This window comes from Typopeltis vanoorti, chromosome 21 (assembly GCF_054136105.1).
Source record: "Typopeltis vanoorti isolate ZY-2024b chromosome 21, IOZ_Tvanoo_1.0, whole genome shotgun sequence".
Lineage (NCBI taxonomy): Eukaryota > Metazoa > Arthropoda > Arachnida > Uropygi > Thelyphonidae > Typopeltis > Typopeltis vanoorti.
This window is the reverse complement of record NC_143569.1, coordinates 71,938,648-71,965,865: the sequence shown is the minus strand read 5'-3', so window position 1 is coordinate 71,965,865 and position 27,218 is coordinate 71,938,648. Positions and strand designations below refer to the sequence as shown.

The window sequence follows — 27,218 nt, the reverse complement described above, 5'->3', positions numbered from 1 at the left end:
CCTTGGCAGTTATTGCTGTTTTTATTTAGTTTTATTATTGACTGATATTCTGATTTGTAGCAAACCTCCTGCTTCTTTAGTAGTTGACCTGCTTTTATATATAAATTTGGCATTTGACAGGGTGCCACATGATAAGCTGATATTTAAGTTGCAGCAGATGGGTTTGAATGTCAGGTTGGTCAACTGGATTCAGGATTGGCTGTCCGATAGGTATCAGAGAGTTGTGTATGGTGGGGAAGTTTCAAGGAGGGAGTGAGTTACAAGTGGGGTCCCACAGGGCTCAGTACTAGGACCTATATTGTTTAACCTTTATATCAATGACATTGTCAGTGGATTGTAGGGGGGATATTCAGTTGTTTGAGGATGATGTGAAGCTGGGAAGGGTTATTAGTAACAACGCAGATGTGGTAGTCATGCAAGAGGATTTGAATAAGCTAGACAGATCGGCAAATGAATGGGGTGTCGGTTTAATGCAGCAAAATGTAAGGTCTTCAGGTTTGGGACACATTCACAGGAAGCTGCATACTGCACTGGAGGAGATATACTGAAGGAAGTAGGGGTTGATCTGGGGTTGATGATTGATAGAAACCTGAAATTCAAGGGACACATTGCAAAGGTGGTTGAAAGTAAGAAAGGATTGCTGCAATAATGAGAAGGACGCTGACCTGCAGAGATAAAAGAGTTATCATTCTGTTGTATAAGACCCTGATCAGACCACACTATTGTTCTCAGATTTGGTCCCCTTCAAATCCTGGGGAAAGGGTCCAGAGGCAGATAACAAAGTTTCAGGACTGTACAATGTTAGTTTTGAGGATTGGCTGAATGAATGTGGCCTGCAGAGTTTGGTGGATAGAAGAAGGAGAGGTGATATGATTGAGACTTCTAAACTGTTGAGAGGTGCCTACAGGGTTGACACTGGGGAGGTCTTTTGCTTTGTTGAACAGTGGGAAGGAGTGATGACAAGGGGCCATCCTTGGAAGTTACGAAAGGAAACTGTGAGCAAGAGGGTGAGGAGTGGTTTCTTTGCATGGAGAGTGGTTGAACCATGGAATGCATTGCCTTATAGAGTGGTGAGAGTGAGAACGGTCAATGAGTTTAATGAGTGGTATGATAGACTTTGTGTTTCCTAGGAGGGACCTCTCACGATGAGTCTTGATGGACTTGTGTTTCCTGGGAAGGACCTCCCGCAGTAAATCTTTTGACTCCTTGGAGGCCTAAATAATAATAATGAATATGAGATATCACTTTTTTTTAAGATTCAGCAGGTAGAAAAGTATAAAAAAAGATAGTTCGTTCAAATCAGTTGAATGACGATTCAACCTCTAGCAGAAGCTGTTCCCAGTTGGTCTTGGCTGGTGGGGTTGCCTGCAATGATCAACAGTAGTTCACTAAGTCATGTCAGGTGATAGCAAAACTTTAATACCTCCATATTTGAGATTTCTGGTTGAATATCTCTACTATAGCTGCCTTTCTGCCTTTTCACACAGGCTTATTCCTTGATTTTACATTAAGCCACTTCCTATATTTCCTTCAGTTCTAACTAATGACTTACAGCTTAAATGCATATTATGTATTGCACTGTATAATGATCCATTTACTCCATATAATTGTAGCATTTCGAAAATGTTTTTATTGAGCGCCATGTGGTATGTCTTTTCCTGATTTACAAAACTTAAGTACAGATCCTTGTTATATCCCCATGGTTTCTCAAATTTGTCATAAAGTGAAAAAATCTGAACCTCTTTGACCTGAATCTGTTCCACAATTTTTTTTCTTAGCCACTTTTCAAGAATGCTTGCATTAATCTTACTTGAATACTTAGTAGAGAAATCCTCTGTAATTTTCACATTCAGCTTTATTCCCCCCCCCCCTTTTTTTTTTTTTATAGATGGAAACTATGACAGCTCTACTTCAATCATCTGTAATTTGATCTTCTGGCAAGGCCCTCTTTATTATGCTGTGTAGCTACTGCAAAAAAACTTTTATACCTTCATATATGAGCATTTCTGGTCAAATGTCATCTACTCCAACTGCCTTTCCACATTTTAAGTTTTACAAACATCAGAGGTTTATGGATTATGTAAAAATTAAAAATATTATGATCATAGTATATTTTATATACTATAATATACTATATAGTATTTTATATCGTATATAAAATACTATATAGTAAAGGTAATGGACAAAAAAATGAAAACACTGAGCTATCAGGTTGCATTATCTTTAGTTGGAATGCAGCATCTACGATACCCCAAACACAGATGTAGTTGATATGAAAATGTACTCTCGAACATTCCTAGGGATGTATGTGAAAAAGCCAACAGCGGCCTGCTACCATTTATTGCATGTTAGAATGGAATTCTAAGAGGAGTTCAGTGACTTTGAAAGGGGGTGTGATTTTAGCCAGGCTGGCAGTTGAATCTGTGACCAGAACAGCTGAAATTGCACATGTTAGTCAAGGAACAGTCTCTAAGATTATGGCAGTTGACAGAACAAACATCATCAGTGAAATGCAGTAGTGGACGAAAGTGCTTACTGCAAGAGAGGGATGTTCAAGCATTAGTGCGCTCTACCACAAAAAATACATGGGCTACTGCTGAGAAATTGTATGAAAAATTTACCGCCTGCCGTAAGAAACCCATTTCAATAAAACTCTGTGCCGTAAACTACATAGAGTTGGATATCACTTTTGGGTTGCCTTATACATAGGCGTGATCATGCCTTTGATCATTCTATAATGCACATCATCGCATCCAATGGTGCAAAGATCACAGGCAGTGGACTACACAACAATGGAGGAATGTGATATGGTCTGATGAATCCATGTTCACACTTTTTGCTGCAGATGGATGAATACGTGTGTGGTGTCAGTTGAAGGAAGCCTTACCAGCCAGAGTGCTTGTTTCCAACTGTGAAAGGTTTTGGTGGTTCTATAATGCTTTGGGTACCATTTTCATGGCATGGTTGGGATCTGCTTGTATTGGAGGGTAAAGTGGATGCTGCACATTATCTTTCAATCATAAGCGATAATCTTCTTCCCATGTTGACTCTATGCAGCTTGCCACATTACAACAGGATAATGCTCCCATTCATTGAGGAAGTATGGTTACCCAGTGGTTTGTGGAACATGATGGTGAGGTATTCTGTCTGCCATGGCTTTCCCAATTGTTATACTTAAATCCAATAGAATATAGGAGACATTTTTGAGTGAGCTCTCATGCAACATTTCTCACTTTCAAAGGCAAGAATTGATGTAGTTTCTGTCGAATGAATGGTGTAAAATTCCTCCTGTCGAGTTCCAGCACTGATTTAGTCTCCTTTGAAGAATACAGGCCATACTAGACGTTATGGAGGATCAATGCCATATTAATCAAAATTTCCATTCTTTTGTTCATTACTTGTATATATATTTGTACCATTGGTACTATAATAAAAATGTGAATAGTATAATAAAATAATATATATATATAATTTTGTCTGCGTGGTTAGCCTAGTGGCTATGTGCTTCGCAACCATATGCCTGGGGAAGGAGTGTCCTAGGTTCGATTCCTGTCGACGAGGAGGAGCCCCAAGGATCTTCCTCAGCCATAGCCAAGTTAGCCGGTCTTGGGCGTGGACAGCAGGGTTTTTCATCCTGCAAACAGGCAAATCGGCCCTGTGAACACATACTGATTACAGTCGTGAATATTTCCCTCAGGGGATGCAGCAGAGGAGTTACTGGCATATTAATGCAGCAGTGGCAAACCGCTGCATTAATATGCCAGTAACCCCCTCATTAGGAGGGGACTCAACCTGTCCTAGGAAGGATGAGAAGGATAGGATATATTATTTTATTATACTATTCACATTTTTATTATTGCACTCATGGTAATAATGTACCATGAGTATAATGATGGGGTTCCACAAGATTCTGTTCTCTCGCCAACCCTTTTCCTTCTGTATATCAATGACCTACTTCAGTTGACCTCCAACTCAACACACAGTTTTGCAGATGACAGCTCATTGAACTCCCTTTCATTTGACAAACCTTACTCAACACAACTCACTTCAACCTACATAACATCAACCACCACTGCCCTCGATTCTGATCTCCAACCCATCCTCCAATGGGGCTCAAACAACCTCGTCAACTTCAATGCTAGTAAAACCCAGTTCTGTCTTATTTATCACAAAATAGAACCATTTTCCCCCAGTATTATTTTTGATAACACTCAAATTTTCAGACAAGATGAGATTTCTCTTCTTGGAATTAACCTGACATTAGGCCTCTCCTGGCATAAGCATGTCACAACCATTGCATCTTCAGCTTCCAAAAAACTAGGATTTCTCTTTCATTTCGTTCGAGACGTTACTTCACCTCTAAGCAGCCGTTAACCTTATACAAATCACAGATCTTCCCAGCTATCGAATACTGTTCTCACATTTGGAGTGGGGCTTCTAAAATCTCCCTCAAAATGCTTGTCTCAGTACAGAGGAGAGCAGTTAAATTTATAAATGACCCATCTCTTACCAGCTCACTTTCACACAGATGTTTGCAATTTTGCAATATATGAATGTTCATTCGAAATAGCATCAATAATTCCCCCACTCAGTACTAAGCCCATTGGAACAGGTACAGCTGCCACCCAATATCCTTTCACAGTATGCCCTGAAACCCACAAACAAGTTTCTTTTACTCCTTCTTCATCCATTCCATGCTACTGCTACTTTGGAACAGTCTTCCCCCTGATGTATTTCCTAAGGAATACAATATACAGGCTTTTAAATCAAATGTAAACAAGTTTCTCCTTTCCCAATGCACTACTCCTATACAATACTAATGTACTTTAGTACATCAGCCTATAGTACTAATGTACTATAGGCTGATCAACCAACCTCTCATGTATGGGTCCAACATAAAAAAATAATAATAATAAAAATAAAGAGATCTCAGATCTAGAACTGTGAGTATAGACAGGAGAAAACATCAGAGAGTGCTGCTCTGTATGCCTTAAACAGCTACAGGTAGATTGATGTGGAGTGAAAATCTGACATAAAGGAATATTATTATGTTCGGTATACGTAATGCTGTCAACATTAATGCCAGCAACTGCCATCATCTCTTTCTCACCTCACACATACCAAACAAGCAAATGGCAATCTGATATGTGGAATATTGAACTTCCTGGGAAAAAAGTTAGCACTTTTTTTTAAAATAGATCAGTTTTCACACACAGAAAATTTCCTGACTTATGACACAACAATGTGATGTGTGTGTGAGCAAGTAATTAAAAGGAAGAAAGAAATTGGCATTTTTTTAAAGACCTAAAGGTTGTAATCATTATGGAAAATGATATGATGAGACTGTTCCAAACAGGAAGGGGGGGGGAGGTAGATATATAAAGGCAGAGGATGAGGTTGGTGCATTGATTTTAGATTTGAACTGTATACAAATGTTGGCCAGGAGCTGCTCATGTTTGAATATGATTAGGGGAAAGTGGAGTGATGGTAGCAGCCAGTTCAGTGGAGTAGCATCAATGGGAATACTTGCAGAGGAGACATAATGCAGCAGTAGAGTATCTATGGCAAATCAATGGGAGAAAGCCAGTGAGGGAGGGATTATCAGTTAATTAAGCAAACTGCTCGATTCAGAATACAATCAAGCATTATGAGGAAGTTGTGCATTAAACAGTTTGACTTCTTTTCCAGTTTTATTTGCAAAGTTGGAGACTGAATCATGGACATCGAAATCACCAAGGAAGATTATCTATCTCACTTTTAGGGTAATTAAATTGTAGGTAATCAGCTTTCACAAACAGATAGTCAAATAGATTGGTGAAGTCATTGGAGTTAGGAGAGCAATAGAGGCAACAAACGAAGGCCACAATGGGGTTAGTAAATCCGGAGCCAAAGCAGATCATATAAAGCTGATTCCAGGTGTGATAACCTTTGGCATGGAATATCAGACCTGACAAATGCAAACGTCCCACCCTTCTTAGGAAATGTATCATAGAAGATGTATCTGATATCTTCAGGTGCCTCCAGTAAATGGGGGTGGTGAATGTTCGCACACTGAGTGATATCATCCATCTAATGACATTTATGAACACCTATGCCTGTAGTGGGATTTGAACTCATACCTTGTGCCTAACCAGTATATCAATCTTTTGAATACAATGGTGGTCTGAAAAGTTCTCAGCCTAACAATGAAAAAACGAATTTATAATTTCAAAATTATTTTTATTTTTCAACATAATCTCCCTTAAAACTAATACATTTATTCCAGTGATGCTCCGGCACCATTTTCCCATCCCTGTAGTGGTTCTCAGTAAGATCTGCAAAATACCCCTCTACAGCTGCAATCACCTCTTGATTCTAAGAAAAATTCTGACCAGTGAGGAAGAGTTTTAGTTTTGAGAAGAGATAGAAGTCAGAGGGAGCCAAATCTGGGGAATAGGGTGAATGTTCCAACAATTCATAGTGCAGATCCATTAATTTTCCCATTGCCGAAACACTTTTGTGGGCAGGTGCATTGTCCAGATGAAAGATACTTTTTTTCTTTTGCAAACCGGGTCTTTTCTCACGAATTTTTTTGTCTAGTCTAGTTAAAAGATCAGAATAATATTTCCCAGTTATTGTTTTATCCTTTTCAAGATGATTAATTTTCTCACATTGGTGAGTACGGGCATGGCAAACCCAAGATACCCAAGCTAGACCTGATCTTACTTCATACAATATACACTTGGTATATCATATCAGGAGACTGGTCTTCTACTCTTCTTTCCCTCTACTTTCTCTCTTATTTCTTATTCCTTCTCCCAAGTGCTATTAGAGCAATTCGAGGGCGAGGGGGGGGGGGTGACTCTTTCTTCTCAAACTGTAGTTTCCACTAAAAAAGGCAAGTCTTAAGGTGGCAGCCCCACTACTAGGATACCTATCATCATACTAGTCACTTGATTAGGGAAATACATATTACTTTCAAGTCTCAGCGAAATCCAAACTGGACAAAACATGGGAAACAACTGCAAACTGGAAAAGGTTAAGAAACTTTGGAAAAAGAAATACATAGTGAAATATACTGCATGGAACATTAGAAGCATAGCACATAAAGAAGAATTAGATAAAATTTTAAATGATGAAAATATAGAAATTGCAACAAAAAAGAAACTTAAAGGAACAAAAGAAACAGCTTACTACAATATCATATATAGTGGACAAACAAATACATGCAAAAGCTGGTGTAATGATTTGGATCCATAAATCAATTAAAGCAAAAATAACTCATTATACATACTGGAATGAAAGAATATTAGAAGTGCGATTAAAATTAAATAAAGAAAATTTAACAGTTGGAGTATATGCTCCTGAAGAAGATAAAGAAGAAGAAAATTATTACTTTTACAAAGAGTTAAGGGAATATATGAAAAATTAAATAAAACAGGCCATATAATTATATCCAGAGATATTAATGCCAGAATAGGAATGAAAAAAATTAACAATGATATACAAAAATTTGGAGAATCAACTTTTCACGGTATTAACACCACCACAAACACTTCTATCAACAAAGATGTTTTATTAACGCTTATATTTCGCTGATTTTCAACTCAGCATCATCAGAGCACAACACACATGTAAACGCGACAGTGAATGAGTGAAACAATATAATTGCAAAAGACAAAAGATCTAAAGTCCTATTTTTGGTGCCCTCTAACGAAAAAAAAAAAAAAAAAACACAGTTATCCAGGAGTTTTTCTTAGGATAACTGTCTCCGAAATTTTTGGCAAATTAATGCAATCATATTTGTTAAGGTTTGGGAGAATTCTTCAAAGCCATTGCTGACTCAAAAAATAATCTTTCAGATCTATAACGACTCCTAAATAGCACATTCGTTTTCCTCCATCTAATCCTGTGTGAAGGAGTGTCCAAAGCGTGGTCTGCCAGTCCCGACTTGCCATTGTAATAGTAGCGAATGTATCTTTCATGTTCTTCCAGGCGGATGTTCACTGATCTTCCTGTTTGCCCATAATAGACCAAGTCACAGTCACATGGAACTTCATACACTCCTGGGTGTGCTAAAGGGTGAAGTTTATCCTTAGGTGAGCGGATCAGAGTTGCCAGCTTGACATGAGGTTTGAAGGTGGTGCGAAGGCCATGTTTCAACAACACTTTGGCTATCTTTTCCGATGTACCTCTGATATAGGGAATAGAAATGGTCATGTTATATTCTTGTGTATTAGGGGAGGGCAGAGTAATGGGCCTATGTAGTATTTTATCTATTTTGTAGGGATTGTAGCCGTTGGCTAAGAACGTATGGCGCAGGTACTGGAGTTCAGTGGTCAGAGCTGTATTGTTAGAACAAATGGCTCTGGCTCTGTGTGTAAGTGTTTTTAAAATGCCGTACTGTTGGACTGGATGATAATGTGATTGTTTATGTAGGTATCTTCTGTGTGTGTAGGCTTTCTGTAAATAGAAAAAGATAGTGATCCATCTGAAAGGCGGGTGACTAATGTGTCAAGAAATGGTAAACAGTTATTTGATTCTTTTTCTACTGTGAAGTGAATTTTGGGGTGTTGGCTGTTTAGGTAGGTGACAAAAGCATCCAAAGTGTCTTGTCCATGGGGCCAGATGGCAAACACATCATCTACATAGCGCAACCACACTTGTGGCTTGTATGTAGCTGTGGTAAGTACTTTGTTTTCAAAGTGTTCCATGTAAAAATTTGCTAACGGGGGAGAGAGGGGGGAACCCATAGCAGTACCATTAATCTGTTTGTAGAATTCCCCCCCCCCATGTAAAGTAACCTGCATTCATGGTAAATTAAAATAATTCAAAAATATCTGGGGGAAATTTAGACTTGATTAAATCAAGAGTGTCTATAAGTGGTACATTGGTAAATAAGGAGGTGACATCGAAACTAACCATCATGTCTGAATTTTTTAGGATTAGATTTTTAACCAGTGTCTTGAAATGGATTGAATTTTTTACAAAAGTAGAGGAGTTGCCAGTAAGAGGGGCAAGTGACTTAGCTAAATGCTGGGCCAGTTTATATGTGGGACTATCTATGCTATCAACTATGGGGCGTAGGGGAATATTAGTTTTGTGGATTTTTGGTAATCCATAAATACTGGGTGTTTTAACATGAATTGGTTTTATTTTCCTGATGATTTCTTTGATGATTACCAAAAATCCACAAAACTAATATTCCCCTACGCCCCATAGTTGATAGCATAGTCCCACATATAAACTGGCCCGGCATTTAGCTAAGTCGCTTGCCCTTCTTACTGGCGACTCCTCTACTTTTGTAAAAAAATTCAATCCATTTCAAAACACTGGTTAAAAATCTAATCCTAAAAAATTCAGACATAATGGTTAGTTTCGATGTCACCTCCTTATTTACCAATGTACCACTTATAGACACTCTTGATTTAATCAAGTCTAAATTTCCCCCAGATATTTTTGAATTATTTCAATTTACCATGAATGCAGGTTACTTTACATGGGCGGGGGGGGAATTCCACAAACAGATTAATGGTAGTGCTATGGGTTCGCCCCCTCTCTCTCCCCCATTAGCAGATTTTTACGTGGAACACTTTGAAAACAAAGTACTTACCACAGCTACATACAAGCCACAAGTGTGATTGCGCTATGTAGATGATGTGTTTGCCATCTGGCCCCATGGACAAGACACTTTGGATGCTTTTGTCACCTACCTAAACAGCCAACACCCCAAAATTCACTTCACAGTAGAAAATGAATCAAATAACTGTTTACCATTTCTTGACACATTAGTCACCCGCCTTTCAGATGGATCACTATCTTTTTCTATTTACAGAAAGCCTACACACACAGAAGATACCTACATAAACAATCACATCATCATCCAGTCCAACAGTACGGCATTTTAAAAACACTTACACACAGAGCCAGAGCCATTTGTTCTAACGATACAGTTCTGACCACTGAACTCCAGTACCTGCGCCATACGTTTTTAGTCAACGGCTACAGTCCCTACAAAATAGATAAAATACTACATAGGCCCATTACTCTGCCCTCCGCTAATACACAAGAATACAACATGACCATTTCTATTCCCTATATCAGAGGTACATTGGAAAAGATAGCCAAAGTATTGTTGAAACATGGCCTTCACACCACCTTCAAACCTCATGTCAAGCTGGCAACTCTGATCCGCTCGCCTAAGGATAAACTTCACCCTTTAGCACACCCAGGAGTGTATGAAGTTCCATGTGACTGTGACTTGGCCTATTATGGGCAAACAGGAAGATCAGTGAACATCTGCCTGGAAGAACATGAAAGATACATTCGCTACTATTACTATGGCAAGTCGGGACTGGCAGACCATGCTTTGGACACTCCTTCACACAGGATTAGATGGAGGAAAACGAATGTGCTATTTAGGAGTCGTTATGGATCTGAAAGATTATTTTTTGAGTCAGCAATGGCTTTGAAGAATTCTCCCAACCTTAACAAATATGGTTGCATTAATTTGCCAAAAATTTGGGAGACGGTTATCCTAAGAAAAACTCCTGGATAACTGCATTTTTTTTTTTTTTTTTTTTTTTTTCCCGTTAGAGGGTGCCAAAAATAGGACTTCAGATTTTTTGTCTTTTGCAATTATATTGTTTCACTCACTCACTGTCGCGTTTACATGTGTGTTGTGCTCTGATGATGCTGAGTTGAAAATCAGCGAAATATAAACGTTAATAAAACATCTTTGTTGATAAAAGTGTTTGTGGTGTTGTTAATACCGTGAAAAATAAGTCATGAATAACCATCAACACCTAAGCTTATCTGTTAGATTGGAGAACCAACAGTAAACAAAAATGGAAAGCGACTCATTGATTATACAATATATAATAATTTAAAAATAATGAATACATTTGACAAACATGGAAATATACATAAATATGCATGGTGTGCAAGAGGACAAAAATCAATAATAGACTACTTCATATTCTATGATGAAAAAGCAGCACACCTCTTCCTAGACGTTAAAGTTAGAAGAGGGCTAGAAATGGACACAGATCACTATTTAGTACAGGGAAAACTAAGATTTCCTCCAAACTGGCTACAAAAAATACAAAAAAAAAAAAAAATAAACAAACTAGAGAAACAAATTCTAATTACAAAGTAAGACTACTAAATGATTTAAGTATAAGAAATTTATACCAACAGTGGATTAATAACTACTTTGAAAAAATGCAAGAAAATGAAGACATTGAAAAAGAATGGAATAATATAAAAGAAATTATTGCATCAGCAGCATATGAAAGTTTAGGAACACAAAAAATATCATAAAAATAAAAAATTACATATGGGACAACGAAATAAAAACAGTAATTGAAAATAAAAAGCTGGCTTTTAAAGATGGTTAAGTAGCAAAAAACAACAAGAAGAAATTGAATATAAAAAAAAGACGAGCAATAGCCAAAAGAGAAACCAGAAAGAGACCCAGAGAAATCTGGGAAAAATTTGCATCATATCTAGAAAATGACGTATACAAAATAAGATCCAGTACATACAAAATACTAAAACACATGAATGCAGATATAAAAGAAACTGCAAATATAAATTGTGAAATAGATGTAAAAGAATTTTTGGATTACTTTACAGATCTTTGGACAGATAATACTGACATCAAAAATAATTACACCAGAAACATACAAATTACCTTAAATGATATAACAACAATGAAAGAATTAAAGGCAACCTAAATAAAATAAAAAATGGCAAATCAGCAGGAGAAGATGGGATAAACTTCGAACTGGAAAATTTGCTGGAAAAAATTTCATCAAAGATTACTAAAATTTTAAAATAAAATATATACAAATGGACAAATACCAATATAATGGAAGACAAGCATAGTAATACCTATATTTAAAAGAGGGGATAAAACGAAACCTGCTAACTACACAGGTATTAGCTTATTGAATACATGCTACAAAATATATAACAGAATACTTAATGAAAAACTAAAAATATATACAGTGAAAAAATATTATTAGAATGTCAAAATGGATTTAAAAGAGGATGCTCTACAATGGATGCAGCTTTCTGTTTAAAACTACTTATAGAAAAAAGAAGAGAATTTATATTTTACTACATGCAATATTGAATATATATATATATATATATATATATACATACAGGGTGTTCGGGATAAATTTGACATATTTATAATTAATTATATTTTTCCGTAAGTTACATGTATTAACACACACTTCTCTTCATTTAAAAGTTTGGACCCTTCTTCATTCATATACAAGATGTCAGAAAGGATGGATAGCTGGAACCCACCTGAATCATGGAAGAGAATAACTTGTATCATGATGATTCGTGCCCGCCATCAAAATAAGGATATTACGACTGCTGCCCAATGCTCCCTGAATACAGTAAAAACAATCAGGCATGAACTAGAGACTTGCAATGGTGACTACGAGGATGTAGCAAGAAGAAAGATCCCTAGCAGACGATCTGATTGCGTTCGTACAGCAGAATTCCTCGCAAATCTGCAGGAACAGGTGTTGAAGAACCCTGGCATTGGAATTCGGGCTTTGTTCGTGGAGTTGCTAACTGTAGTCAAGCCCTGGATAACAAGGGTAGCCAATGGTAGGCCGTATGTATGGCAGCAGGATTCGGCCCCTTGCCACACCTCTGGGAAAAGTCAAAAATGGTTGTCTGAAAATTTCTACAACTTCACCAGTCCAAATGTTTGGCCTCCAAACTCCCCAGACCTTAACCCCATGGATTATTTTGTATGGGGCGCAGTTGAAAAAGACACCAATCGCACTTCCAGTAATACAAAAGCCCAGTTAATGGATAAAATTAAAACAGTTTTTGCGGCCCTTCCCAGGGAGACTGTAGCATCAGCTTGTTCGAGGTTCCGAAGCAGAATTGAAGCTGTGATCGATGCTAATGGTGGTTATTTTGAGTAAATCTTGTTGATAGTATTGTAATTAACTCTGCCTGTAATGTTTTTTTGTCAATTCATTAAATTTAATAGATACAAAGAAGATTTTCTTTTTCCTTACGAAACTGTCAAATTTATCCCGAACACCCTGTATATATAAAGATAATGAATTAAAAATTAAAATAAATGAAAAGTTCTCTGTAAAGCAATCTATAAACCAAGTAGTAAGACAGGGATGCTCTCTATCTCCAACACCTTTCAATATTTACATTAATGAAATATTAATACAGTGGGACACCTTAAACAATCAAGGTATAGAAATTTCCTGGAATAACAAAATAAATATGCTATTATTTGCAGATGATAAGGAAGACAATTTACAAAGAGCAATATATAATTTAAACATTATAATAGAACAGTTTGGAATGAAAATTTCCATAGATAAAATTGTACATATGGAATTTTTTGCTTCTAACTGAACAAACTCCAGTTAGAAGCAAAATAGTTATTAATAATAAAATAATAGAACAGATAAATACTTTCAGTTATCATGGATGTGAAATATCATATGAAGGAGAAAAAGACACAAAATTAAAAGCTTCAAAATTTTTACAGATTATAGGCCTGATAAATAGAACACTCAACCCAAATGTATGGCAGTGAAATTTGGGCAATAAACAAACAAGATAAACAAAGAATATAAACAAGTGAAATGAGATTTATGAGAAGAACTGCAAAATACACATTATTAGATCAAAAAAAGGAATGAAGACATTTTAAAAGAACTAAAAATAAAATCAATAGAAGAAAAACTAAACAATTATAAAAAAATGGATTGAACATGTTTGTAATAGATTTCACAGTTTGATATGAACACAGATGATTAAGAAAATAACTATTTATTAACTTAAAAGCTAATATTTCACTGGTATTATATCCAGCATCTTCAGAGCACACAACACAAAGTTTGTTACAAATGCAAAACAACCACAGTCCGGTGTAACAGTGGGGCTAGTAAAAGTAATTGCAGCTTGCAACACAAGACTAAAGTCCTAATATGGCGCCATATAGGTAAAAAAAATCAAAAAAAATCGAAGTTTTGAAATAGTAGTCCAAACGATAGTCTTGGAAAGTTTGAAAAAATGAAATAAAATAAAAGTAATAAATGTTAATTTGGTCTTAAGATGACTGTCTCCCAAATCATTGGTAGATTTATACAGCCATACTTGTTAAGGTTTGGAGTATGTTTTAAGGCTTCTGTTGATTCCAGGAACAACCTCTCTGACTTGTAGAAGCTTCTGTGCATTACTTTTGTTTCTTTCCAATTGATCCTGTGCGCAGGGGTATCCAAAGCATGGTCTGCCAGACCCGACTTGCCATAGCGACAATGTCAGATATATATTTGGTGTTCACTGAGGCAGATGTCCACAGTTCTTCCTGTCTGTCCGTAGTAGGCTTGATGGCAACAATTCAACAAGCAGCGGCCACAATTCCATCAAGATGGCAGTGTTGTGAACCTATCATCGACAACCTTATCCAAAGAGGCCACGAGTGCATTAAGTCTTGGACACAATTTTGCCTTTACTCCTAAAATTGTGCCTAAAACCAAAATAATGGCTTCCGTTGAACGCGGAATTTATCACTTGCCTCCAGCTATAGCCAATAATATTCTGTTAGACATGGCCAATATCCTTATCCATTCTAAGTCTCCCAAAAATAATATCCCATATAAAGAAATAATAGCTCTAAAAGAACTACGCAATAATAACCACATTACAATAACAAAATCAGACAAAGGTAATGCCACTGTAGTAATGGATACAACAGAATATGAAAGCAAAATGCATACACTGCTCCAAGACCGGTCTACATATCAAATCATAAATCGAGAGCCCACCAACTCACAAAATAATAAGGTGTACAAGTTATTGAACAAAGTCACTTCCCGGCCAAAAGAAATTGTCAAAAAACTCAAACCCTTGCAGGTTAAAACACCCAGAATATATGGTGCTCCTAAAATACACAAACAAGATACACCTTTGCGTCCTATTGTAGATAGTATAAACAGTCCTACATATAAACTAGCTAAACATTTAGCCAAATTACTAACCACTTACACAAACAATTCTTTCTCTTTTGTTAAAAATTCTACCCACCTAAAAAGTATTTTAGAAAACTACACCTTAAATAGTTCAGACCTAATGGTGAGTTTTGATATCACCTCATTATTCACTAATGTACCACTGATTGAAACACTTAACTTACTAAATTCACAATTTCCCAACAAGTACCAGATCGACATAATAGGGGTGACTGAAACAAAAAAGACCAAAACTGGTGAGATCTTTCTCAGCAATAAATACAAAATGTTATATTCAGGCAATAACAATCAAGGAAAAGAAGGAGTAGCCATAGTATTCAACACAAAATACGAGGCTAATCTTCTTGAATGGCAGTCAGTCTCAAGTAGAGTAATGTGGGCAAATATGAGAATGGGGAACTGGACAATGAGACTTATTTGTGCCTATGGTCCCACAGAAGGTTCTACTAAGGTAGAAGTGGAGGAATTTTTTGAGGCTTTAGAAAAAGCAATTGACACAATGAAAAAGGAAAAGTTGGTCCTTGTTGGGGATCTAAATAGTAGAGTAGGAAATGATTGTGAGACATACAAAAATATTTTGGGAAAATTTGGAGAAAAGAGCAAAGCTAATAATAATGGCAAATATCTGTTGGATTTCTGCTCAGAACATGGACTGGTTATTACTAACACCATGTTCCAACATAAAAATGTGCACAAATTCACATGGAGAGAAGAGGCTAGGAATAAGAAAAGTCTCATTGACTATGTTATTGTTGATAGTGATGTTTTCTCCCTGGTGCAGGACACCAGAGTGTACAGAGGATTTGAAATTGGAAGTGATCACTATTTAGTCTTGAGCAGGATGAAAAGAATAACATGTAAGAAAGTTTTAAAGTGAATAAAAGTTGAGCAGCTCTCAGATGTAAACTGTAGACTAAAATACAGAAATATTATTGAAAAGAAAATGAAAGAGTTTGAGAACAGGAATCAAACCTTGGAGATTCAGTGGCAAACTCTGAAGGAAACATTGATTGATTCTGCCAGAGAGGTATGTGGTGAGGTTGTGTGCAAAGATAAAAAAATCAGAACTCCCTGGTGGACACAGGAAGTTAAAGAGACAGTGAAGGAAAAGAAGATAGCATATCAAAAGTTCCTGGCAAATAAGTCATCTTTTACTCTTACAGAATACAGAGACAAATGTAAGAAAGCTAAACAGTGTGTAAAACTAGCTATACAAAAGTCATGGGAGGACTTTGGCAAGAATATAGAAAATAAATATCAAGAAGGTGGCAAAATATTCTGGAGGTTGTTGAAGAAGCTTAGGAATGGAGGAAAGAGTGCTGTAAAAGGAATTAGAGATGATAAAGGTGAAATGAAAACAGGAGAAAAAGATATCCTTGAAGTATGGAGTAATTACTTTGAAAAACTGCTAAATGAAACAAGCAGTGATGACAGCACAGTGATAAAAAACACTGACCAGGCATGCAGTCAGGAATACATATCCATACTTGAAGTAGAAAAAGCCATCAAAGGCTTGAAATGTGGAAAGGCAGCAGGAGTAGATGATATTCGACTAGAAATGCTGAAGTATGGTGGTATAAGAGTCTTACAGTGGCTGCACTGCATAGTTCAGAAAGCCTGGACAGAGGGACGAATTCCCGATGATTGGAGTAGAGCTCTCATAGTACCCATATATAAAAAGGGAAATAAAACTGCATGTGAGAATTACCTACTGAGTAGTATACTTGAGAAACGGTTGAGAAGAATTGTGGAAGAAAAGCTTGGTGAAGAACAAACTGGATTCAGGCCAAATAGAGGCTGTCAGGATCAGATCTTCACTTTACGACAAATAGTCGAGAAAGCATGGGAATATAACAAAGATCTGTATTTAAGTTTTGTCGATTTGGAAAAGGCATATGACAAGGTGCCAAGAGAGAAGCTATTCAATACGCTGTAGTTATATGGTGTCAATGGGGCATTATATCAAGCAATACTTAGTCTTTATTTGAGTTGTGAGTCAGCAGTTAGAATTGAAGGAAACAGGAAGATGGTTTAATGTTAAATCTGGTGTGAGACAAGGATGTACATTAGCCCCTCTGTTATTCATTATCTATATGGATCACATTATGAAGGAATGTGGTATTAAACCTGATATCAAAATTGGAGATGTTAATGTCAGCTCTTTGCTTTATGCGGATGATGTTATACTTCTAAATAAATCCGCTACAAGTCTGCAAGATTCTCTGACTAAATTGAATAGCTGTTGTAATAGATATGGTATGAAGGTCAGCAATAAAAAGACAAAGACAATGAAAATAGGCAGAATCATTGAAAATGTCAACTGTGTTGTGAATGGAGAACCTGTGGAACAAGTAAAACATTTCAGCTACTTAGGCACAATTTTTACTGAAGATAGTAAACTAAATATAGAAATAGACAACAGAATCAGCAAAGCTGGTATCGTGGGAAGTCAATTGAATAAATTCATATGGAATAAGAAAGAAATTAGTCGGAACACTAAATTAGCTGTATACAAGACTGTGTTCAAACCAATTTTAACTTATGGATCTGAGAGCTGGGTCAGAAGTAAAACACTTGACCAAAGACTAGAGACCGCAGATATGAGAGTCCTGAGAAAGATTAGAGGCGTGAACAGATGGCATCAATGGCAATATCATATTAAAAATGAGGATATTAGGAAAGAACTTGACATTGTCAGCATCCAGGAATGCGTTAGCAGAGCTAATCTCAGATGGTATGGTCACTTAAATAGAATGGGAGAGGAAAGATTAGCAAAACAAGTGTTCTCTTCCAGGTTGGCAGGAAAACGACCCAGAGGAAGACCAAGATATAGGTGGATTGATACGGTACAAAGTGCCTTAGACGATAGAAATATAAGATCTGATAATGTTGGAGTCTTGACAAGTAACAGACTGATTTGGAGGAAAATTGTAGATAGGAAGTTAGTAATGATGTAATTTTTTCATGTAGTACTGTCATATCCTGTACACCCCTTGAGGGTACATGGCAGGAATTTGATGATGATGATAAAATTAGCAACTCTCATCCATTCACCTAAGGACAAATGCACTCCTTTATCACATCCAGGAGTCTATGAAGTGCCCTGTTCTTGCCAGCAAGCCTACTACGGACAGACAGGAAGAACTGTGGACATCCACCTCAGTGAACACAAAAAATATATCCGACACTGTCGCTATGGCAAGTCGGGTCTGGCGGACTGTGCTTTGGATACCCCTGCACACAGGATCAATTGGAAAGAAACAAAAGTAATGCACAGAAGTCTTAAAACATACTCCAAACCTTAACAAGTATGGCTGTATAAATCTACCAAAGATTTGGGAGACAGTCATCTTAAGACCAAATTAACATTTATTACTTTTATTTTATTTAATTTTTTCAAACTTTCTAAGACTCTCATTTGGACTACTATTTCAAAACTTTGATTTTTTTTTTTTATTTATTTTTTTTTTTTTTATTTTAAACCTAGATGGCTCCATATTAGGACTTTCGTCCTGTGTTGCACGCTGCAATTACTTTTACTAGCCCCACTGTTACACCAGATTGTGGTTGTTTTGCATTTGTAACAAACTTTGTGTTGTGTGCTCTGAAGATGCTGGATATAATACCAGCGAAATATTAGCTTTTAAGTTAATAAATAGTTATTTTCTTAATCATCTGTATTCATATCAAACCGTAAAATCTATTACAAACATGTCTGACGAACGCATAAGCCTATCTACGCGTATGGATTGAACATGTAAATTGAATGCCCAACACCTAACATCCTAAACAAATACTAAAATATAAGCCAATTGGAAAGAGAACGCAGGGTAGACCTCAAGAAAAGGATATTGGATGGATAATTATTATTTTTTGTCACCTCCAGGGAGTCCAAAGACTTATCGAGGGAGGGCATCTACTCTACAGTTCTGCTTCCACCACTCACAATCCACCAATTGACCACAACTACATCAATGCCATCTACTGCTGACCGCCACCACTAGTATTTCCACAGACAATTACAAACATCCATGCCCACAGCGGGATACGAACCCGCAGCCTCCTAACTAGAGAGCGGACATGCTAACCACTCAGCCAGCCAGGTTGGGCAATGAGACCAGAACAAACCAATATGGTCTTATACCCGTAATTAGTGTTATGATAATGATGAAGATATTTAATAAACAAAATGCCTTTAGCATCCCAAAACATTGATGCCATGATCTTTCCTGCTGATGGAACTGACTTTGTCTTCTTTGGCACTAAATAACCGGCTTCTGTCCACTGTTTGGATTCTGGTGTGTAATGGTGAATCCAAGTCTCATCCATAGTAATAAATCGACACAATAAATTAGTTTTATTGTTGTTAAAACACTCCAAGCACTGTTCAGAGATTTTCATGCGAGTGCATTTTGATCTGCTGTGAGCAAGTGTGGCACCCATCTTGTGCAGAGCTTTTTCATATGCAATTCTTCATGCAAAATTTATCCTAAACTTTCGTTTGAAATGCCTATAGTCTCAGCAATTTCACGCACTTTGACTTGCCGGTCATCCAATACCATATTGTGCACTTGATCAATGATTTCTGGTGTTACACCTTTTGGACGTCCATCACATGGATCATCTTCAAGGCTGGTATGGCCATGTTTAAACTCTCCAGCTCATTTCTTAATTGTCAAAAATGAAGGAGAAAAATGCCCATAAACTTTTATGAACTTGGAATGACTTTTTTTAGCGTTAAACCTTTTACAAAGAATTTTATAACCGCACAGTAATCAATTTTATCCATTTTAAGGGATACAAACACTTTTGCTTCAGACAGCTGTATAAAACAAACTACTTGATAGAATGACTTGCAATTTCACATGGATGCTTATGACAGATGTACCAACTTAGAAGAAAGTAAAATCTCTTGCCGATAGTGTTGCCATCTATGGTCAAGGCCAAGAACTTTTCAGACCACCCTCGTATTATGTATTAATCTCTCAATTAAGTGCTTCCTGAAAACCAGAAATAGACATTGAATCTTGTTGAGATTTGACTGAAGTAGAAAGTCCTCACACAATTCTTTAAATATTTTTAAAATTTATAAGCATTATGATATAAAAGAGTTATATGATAGCATTTAATTTGGTGATCTGTATTAGTGCCATAATTTCCTAGTTTAGACTTGCTGAGTTTATGGAGTTTCACCATAATACTTTGGCCACATAAGCATGCAATGTAACTACCTGGCACTGACTGACAAGCAGGCAGGTTTTCTGAGGGATGATCAGCCTGTATTATTATCCACTGCAGGATGAAGGTCTCTCCCAAATGTCTTCATAAGTCTTCTTTCAAAAGTCTCCATATAAAAGTTGGCCAAGAGTGGGAGAGATTGGAGAACCCATGACTGTCCCCTCTATTTGTTTGTAGAATTTTCCTTACCAAACAAAATAGCCTTAGTTCATTGTGAACTGAAATAGGGCTGTGATATTGGGAGGAAATTTAGCTTGGATTAGCTCTAAGAATTCTTTCAGTGAGACATTTGTGAATAGGGAGGAGACATCAAAACTGACCATTATGTCAGTGTGTTTGAGTGTAAGGTTTTCTATGCTGGCTTTGAAGTGGGCTGAGTTTTTTGTGTGTGAAGGTGTGTTGCCAGTATAGTGTGTGAGGGCTTTGGCCAAATGTTTAGCTAGTTTGTGTGTGTGGGGGGGGGGGGGGGGAATCAATGCCATCCACAATGGGACATAATGGCACATTTTCTTTATGTATTTCTTTATGTATTGTCCATAACAAATCGCTAACAAATTAAAACCGTTTAACTCCATACCCACCCCCCCGTATATATGGACTCCCAAAAATACATAAAGAAAATGTGCCATTATGTCTCATAGTGGATGGCATTGATTCCCCCACATACAAACTAGCTAAACATTTGGCCAAAGCCCTCACACACTATACTGGCAACACACCTTCACGTATAAAAAAAAACTCAGCCCACTTCAAAGCCAGAATAGAAAACCTTACACTCAAACATACTGACATAATGATCAGTTTTGATGTCTCCTCCCTATTCACAAATGTCTCACTCAAAGAATCCTTAGAGCTAATCCAAGCTAAACTTCCTTCCGATATCACAGCCCTTATTTCAGTTCACAATGAACTCGGGCTATTTTGTTTGGCAAGGAAAATTTTACAAACAAATAGAGGGGACAGCCATGGGTTCTCCACTCTCCCCACCCTTGCCAACTTTTATATGGATACTTTTGAAGAGAAAGCCTTAAACTCTGCCCCACAAAAACCAACCATATGGCTTCGCTATGTTGATGATGTGTTCGCTATTTGGCCACATGGCTCCGATGCACTCCTCTCCTTCCTAACACACTTAACAATCAACACCCCAGAATCGAGTTCATCCTGGAAGAGGAAAAAAAACAACTGCCTACCTTTCTTAAACACGCTAGTCACCTGCCAGCCTGATGGAACCTTGGTTTTCTCAGTTTATAGAAAATCCCCCCCCCCCCATACAGGCAGATACATTCACCAACAATCCCCCCCTTCCAACAATATGGAGTCATTAAGACACTACTCAACAGGGCTAAACTTATCTGTTCAAATGACAATGCCCTAACCACATTCTCAACACTTTCTTAACCAATGGCTACCCCCCCCCCCCCAGAAAAAATCCAAAACATATTGAAACCAATAAACCACAACCCCCCCTCCCCCCTTTCACAACAAGGATTACTCTAAATCCATCACTGTTCCCTATATCCGAGGCACCTCGGGAAAAAATTACAAAAATCCTAGAAAAACATACTTAACTTCTTGTTACAGACCTTATAAAAAATTGGCATCCCTTATCCGCTTCACTAAAGACCAGCCTTCCCCCCCCCCCCTAGACCTACATGGTGTATACCAAGTTTCTTGCAGCTGTAAGCTGTTCTACTTTGGCCAAACAGGCAGGACAGTTAATATCAGAATTTCTGAACACAAGGACTACATCCGGTTTCACCAATACAGCCACTCTGGTCTTGCAGACCATGTGCTGGATTCCCGCCATAGAATACGGTGGAAGAAAGCCACGATAATACACTGTAGTAAATTCAAATATGAAAGGCTATTTATGGAATCAGCCTCACCCCTAAGAAACAATCCAAACCTAAACAAATTTGGTTGCATGAGATGGCCCCAAATTTGGGAAACCTACAAGACCTTCAACCCAATCGACCAAGAATACCAACATTGCCCGCTAGGGGCACCATCAGGACTTTTAGGAGAAAGAATAGCTTCGTTCCTCATTTACCGTGTGTTGTGCTTGCGTACATGTGTCTTGTATTTAAGTTCCTGTGATAATGCCGAAATATTGGAAGTGTATTAAAATTTATTTTAATGTATATTCTATTGTACGTTGTAGTTTCCTTAAACTATTTAGTAAGAATTGAAAAGATTCTTTTAATATGATTAATTTCCTTTGTAAGTGATTCCTCATTGGTACAGATAATATGAACTCAATTGGCAAAGGTTTTGATAATACCAAACTTGTTACTAGTTGGATGATGTGAGTTACCCTGCATGTATCTGCAGGAAAATGGTAGCTTTCTATAAACAAAGAAACTTAAAAGACTACTCAGGAAGATGACATGTAAGGCAATCAAGAAAAGATAAAGAGTTATATCTTTCATGTGCAATTGTGAATTTTATGTGTTGATGAAGTTGTTCATTTCATTAAGGAATTTCTGAAGATTGTTCAGAGAGCTAGACCAAATAGGAAAAAGACAATGTTTAGGGAATAAAAGTATGCTAGTAAAAAGACATGGTGCTCAAACTGAATGGTGAAATAGGCTTTTCCTTTAACTGATTGAAATATTTTCCTTTATAAAGAAAATAGCCTGATTGCATAAACAGATTTTATAAATGTTATAACATCATGTGGAAATTTATTTTTTGAGCTGATGAGTGTCCTGTAATGGTATATTAGTGAACAAATGAACATCAAAACAATTGATGAGGATGACTTAGTCAATTTCATGTCCTTGGTTTTTGAAATAGTCAGAAGTGGGGTTTAGCAAATTATGCAAACACCCTACTCACCAAAAAATGTATTCATTCAAAGATCCCTCTCCCATTTTTTAAATCATATCACATATCTATGATACCTACCACTGAAGAGTGGACAGCATTATTATCTTTAATCGTGGTGCACAAGAATGGTAATGGTGATATGCAATATCCATTAATGAAGAAATTACCGTGGGCAGTGTTGTTTGTCATTTTTTTGGGGGAGAGAGCGAAAAAAACACCTGTGAGATTCTACGTAGAAAGTTTTTTTTTGATCCTTAATAAAAAAAAAATATTGAGAGAGAGAGAGGGGGAGAGAGAAAAAGAAAGGAAAAAAACCTCCTGTGAGATTCTGTGTACAAAGTTTAGTATTATTGTTATTATTACACCCTCCATGGAGTCAGCAGACTCATCGTGGGAGGTTCATTCGACTGACAACATATTTATCATATAGAATTTTAAAATCCTTAACACTCCTTGCATTAACAACACACTCTGGTAATGCATTCCATTCACTGACAATTCTCCATGTAAAAAAGCTACTTCTCGCACCTCTCATCACCAGACTTTTACATAACTTCCAGTTATGTAAAAGTCTGGTGATGAGAGGTGCGAGAAGTAGCTTTCACCTTCTACCCTTCTTTATAATCCCCTCTGGTAAAATCTGATAAAATCCACTCACTAACTTAAATGTCTCTATCATATCATCTCTCTTCCTCCTATCCATCAAACTCTGCAATCACATTTCTTCAACCTCTCTCCATAACCAGCATTCCAGAGTCCTAATATTGTCTTAGTCACTCACCTCTGGACCCTCTCCAATATCTCCACATCACATTGAAAACAAGGTGGCCAGATATGAGCACAGTAGTCCAAGTGTGGTATGACCAGTGCTTTATACAGTGGTGCAACCACTTCCTTTTCTTTACATATTAGAGTACTTCTTATCATAGCAGCTACAATGTGCAGTCTTTATAATGCTAGCAATATGTCCTCTAAACTTCAGTCTACTGTCAACCATCACTTCCAATCTCTAATCTCATCCATTTTCTGCAGTATGGCACCATCGGTATGGTACACAGCCTTATATATCTGCATTGCATTTTAAAGCCCCTAAAACTACATTGGGCTTTCAGAGTTGTTAGCATATGAAAGAATTTGCTTTGGACAAAGCATGATGAAAGACTCCTATCCATGAGGAACTCATTCCATCTTGAGGATGGAAGAGAAAGAGAATTTTTCATAACAAATGGTCCATTTGAAATTATTTGTCAAATTTTAATAGAGATCAAATTCAAAGTTTATTCATTCCTATCTAGCTTGTGTGGAATTATTAATATCAGTTTGAATAATTTTGTCACATTTTTGAAATAAAAATGATCTGATTGTAAACCAAATTTGTTGTAACTCTGACATTTTGATTCCCCTTGCTGGGATCCTGAACAGTTTTATGGATGTATCTGAGAAGTGGATATATTGCCATTCAGATATAACATATGAAGGATATCACTTTGAAAAGGAAAGATTATGTCGAAGTCTAAATATAATTCAAATACTAAATGTGAACACCACTCCCAGTACTTTTCAAACATTCTCATAATAATTCCTTATTAGAATAATTCCCAGTGCTTTCATTACCAAAGGTAATGAAGGCACCTCTGGAAGCAAATCATTAACTCTGTCTGGTTTAGTATAGTACGTATATTTACAAAATGTTTGTGGTATGTGACGGTTTTATATTGTAATTCACCTCACATTCTAAATTGACATTTAGAATGTGAGGTGAATACTTAAAATTTAGTTAAGAATGGATCTTTTTTGATGACAATTTAATATAAATGCTTCTTATTTTTTTAGCGTTATGATTTCAGCAGTTTCATTGTCCTTGATAAATGTTGAAATATTTATAGAGACCAACAGCAAAGGAACTGCTTAAATTTCCATTCATCCGTAAAGCCAAAAAGAATTCATATCTAATAGATTTAATTGAGAAATATAAAAGATGGAAAGCAGCTGGTGGTGGACAGAGTGACAGTGATTCTGAAGCATCAGATTCGTAAGTCAGATGATTACTATTAATATTATTCATAATATTTTTTTTATTAATCCTGTTACACACATACTGGCCACTGAAATAGAAACTTTTATGTAGATGTACATAAACTTCATTCACCCACAACTGGTAATTAATTTACAGAATTAACAACGCATATGAAGTATTTTAATTAAAGATAACTTTAATGAATCACTTCTATATTTCGGCAATGTCACATTGCCATCTTCAGGAACATAAAGATATGGTATGTGCACTAAGGAACTAACAAAGCAAATGAGGAAGAAAGTAAGAAACTACTTTTGTTCCTAAAGTCCTAATGGTGCCCTTTTGCGGGCTAATTTGGTAGTCTTGGCAGTTGGGCTGAAGTTCTCATAATGAAAGTCTCCCAAATTTGGGGCAGTTTCATGCACCCAAATTTGTTGAGGTTAGGAACGTTTTTTAGAGCTGCTGAAGATTCTTTGAATAATCTTTCGTATTTAAACTTGCTGCGATGGATTATTTTTGTTTTCTTCCAACGAATTTTATGATGGGTATCTAAGGCATGGTCTGCCAACCCAGAGCGGCTGTACTGGTGAAAACGGATGTAGTCTTGGTGTTCTGAAATCCTGATATTTGTTGTTCTGCCTGTTTGGCCAAAGTAGGACAATTTGCAGCTGCAAGGGACTTGGTATACACCAGGTAGGTCTAGGGGAAGTGGTTGGTCTTTGGTAGAGCGGATAAGGGATGCCAACTTTTTATATGGTCTGTAACAGGAAGTAAGGTCATATTTTTTGAGGATTTTAAAGACTACACCAAGTCTATCACTATCCCCTACATCCAGGGCACCTCTGAAAAAATAACTAATATCCTCAAAAAATATGACCTTACTTCCTGTTACAGACCATATAAAAAGTTGGCATCCCTTATCCGCTCTACCAAAGACCAACCACTTCCCCTAGACCTACCTGGTGTATACCAAGTCCCTTGCAGCTGCAAATTGTCCTACTTTGGCCAAACAGGCAGAACAACAAATATCAGGATTTCAGAACACCAAGACTACATCCGTTTTCACCAGTACAGCCGCTCTGGGTTGGCAGACCATGCCTTAGATACCCATCATAAAATTCGTTGGAAGAAAACAAAAATAATCCATCGCAGCAAGTTTAAATACGAAAGATTATTCAAAGAATCTTCAGCAGCTCTAAAAAACGTTCCTAACCTCAACAAATTTGGGTGCATGAAACTGCCCCAAATTTGGGAGACTTTCATTATGAGAACTTCAGCCCAACTGCCAAGACTACCAAATTAGCCCGCAAGAGGGCACCATTAGGACTTTAGGAACAAAAGTAGTTTCTTACTTTCTTCCTCATTTGCTTTGTTAGTTCCTTAGTGCACATACCATATCTTTATGTTCCTGAAGATGGCAATGTGACATTGCCGAAATATAGAAGTGATTCATTAAAGTTATCTTTAATTAAAATACTTCATATGCGTTGTTAATTCCGTAAATTAATTACCAGTTATGTCTAACCAACATATAAGTCTTACTACTAGAATTCATTCACCCAGTTTCTGTGCAAAATATTTGGTCGTGTGCCTCGCCACATGTTCTAGGCAACTATTTAAGAATACTGCTGTTCAGTAATTGAGAGTAGTGTTGATCACAATGTGAAAACATAAAGGATCTTTCGGAGTTAAATAAAGATCTTAGTGTGGATATCCATCTGACTGGGGCCACGATGTTGAAAACAGCAGAGCTGACTGGTTTCTCAGAAGGTGAGATATCTCTGGTGTTTAATCAGTGGGAAAAATTACCCATATTGCTTGTCTAAGAGGTGTAACTGTGGTCATAAGACAATTTGTTGCAGTAGTTGACCAAAGCATTTAATGAAGGCTGTTCCTGACCCATATTTTATCAAACGATGCACAGGGAATTGAAAAGGATCAGTATTGGCAATCGCATGCCTATAAGTAACCACTGATTTCTGCGAAGTTTCATTCTAATTCAGTGTCTGGTATGCATATATACAGAGCAATTAAAAAATCACAGTCTGGGATAAAATAATTTATTGCAACACTGACATTTTGATTTCATATGTTGGGATTATTTTTAAGATAATTAG

At 36.9% G+C, this 27,218-nt stretch overlaps 1 protein-coding gene across 1 annotated transcript in view; it reads left to right on the top strand.

Annotated features, from left to right (window-relative positions):
• LOC150094964 (serine/threonine-protein kinase 26-like) overlaps window positions 1-27,218 on the top strand; it is a 330,587-nt gene that overhangs the window by 225,049 nt on the left and 78,320 nt on the right. The window contains exon 7 of the mRNA XM_090411052.1: window positions 24,971-25,116. Within this exon, the coding sequence (XP_090267178.1) occupies window positions 24,971-25,116 (146 nt within the window). The remainder of the gene's footprint in view (window positions 1-24,970; window positions 25,117-27,218) is intronic.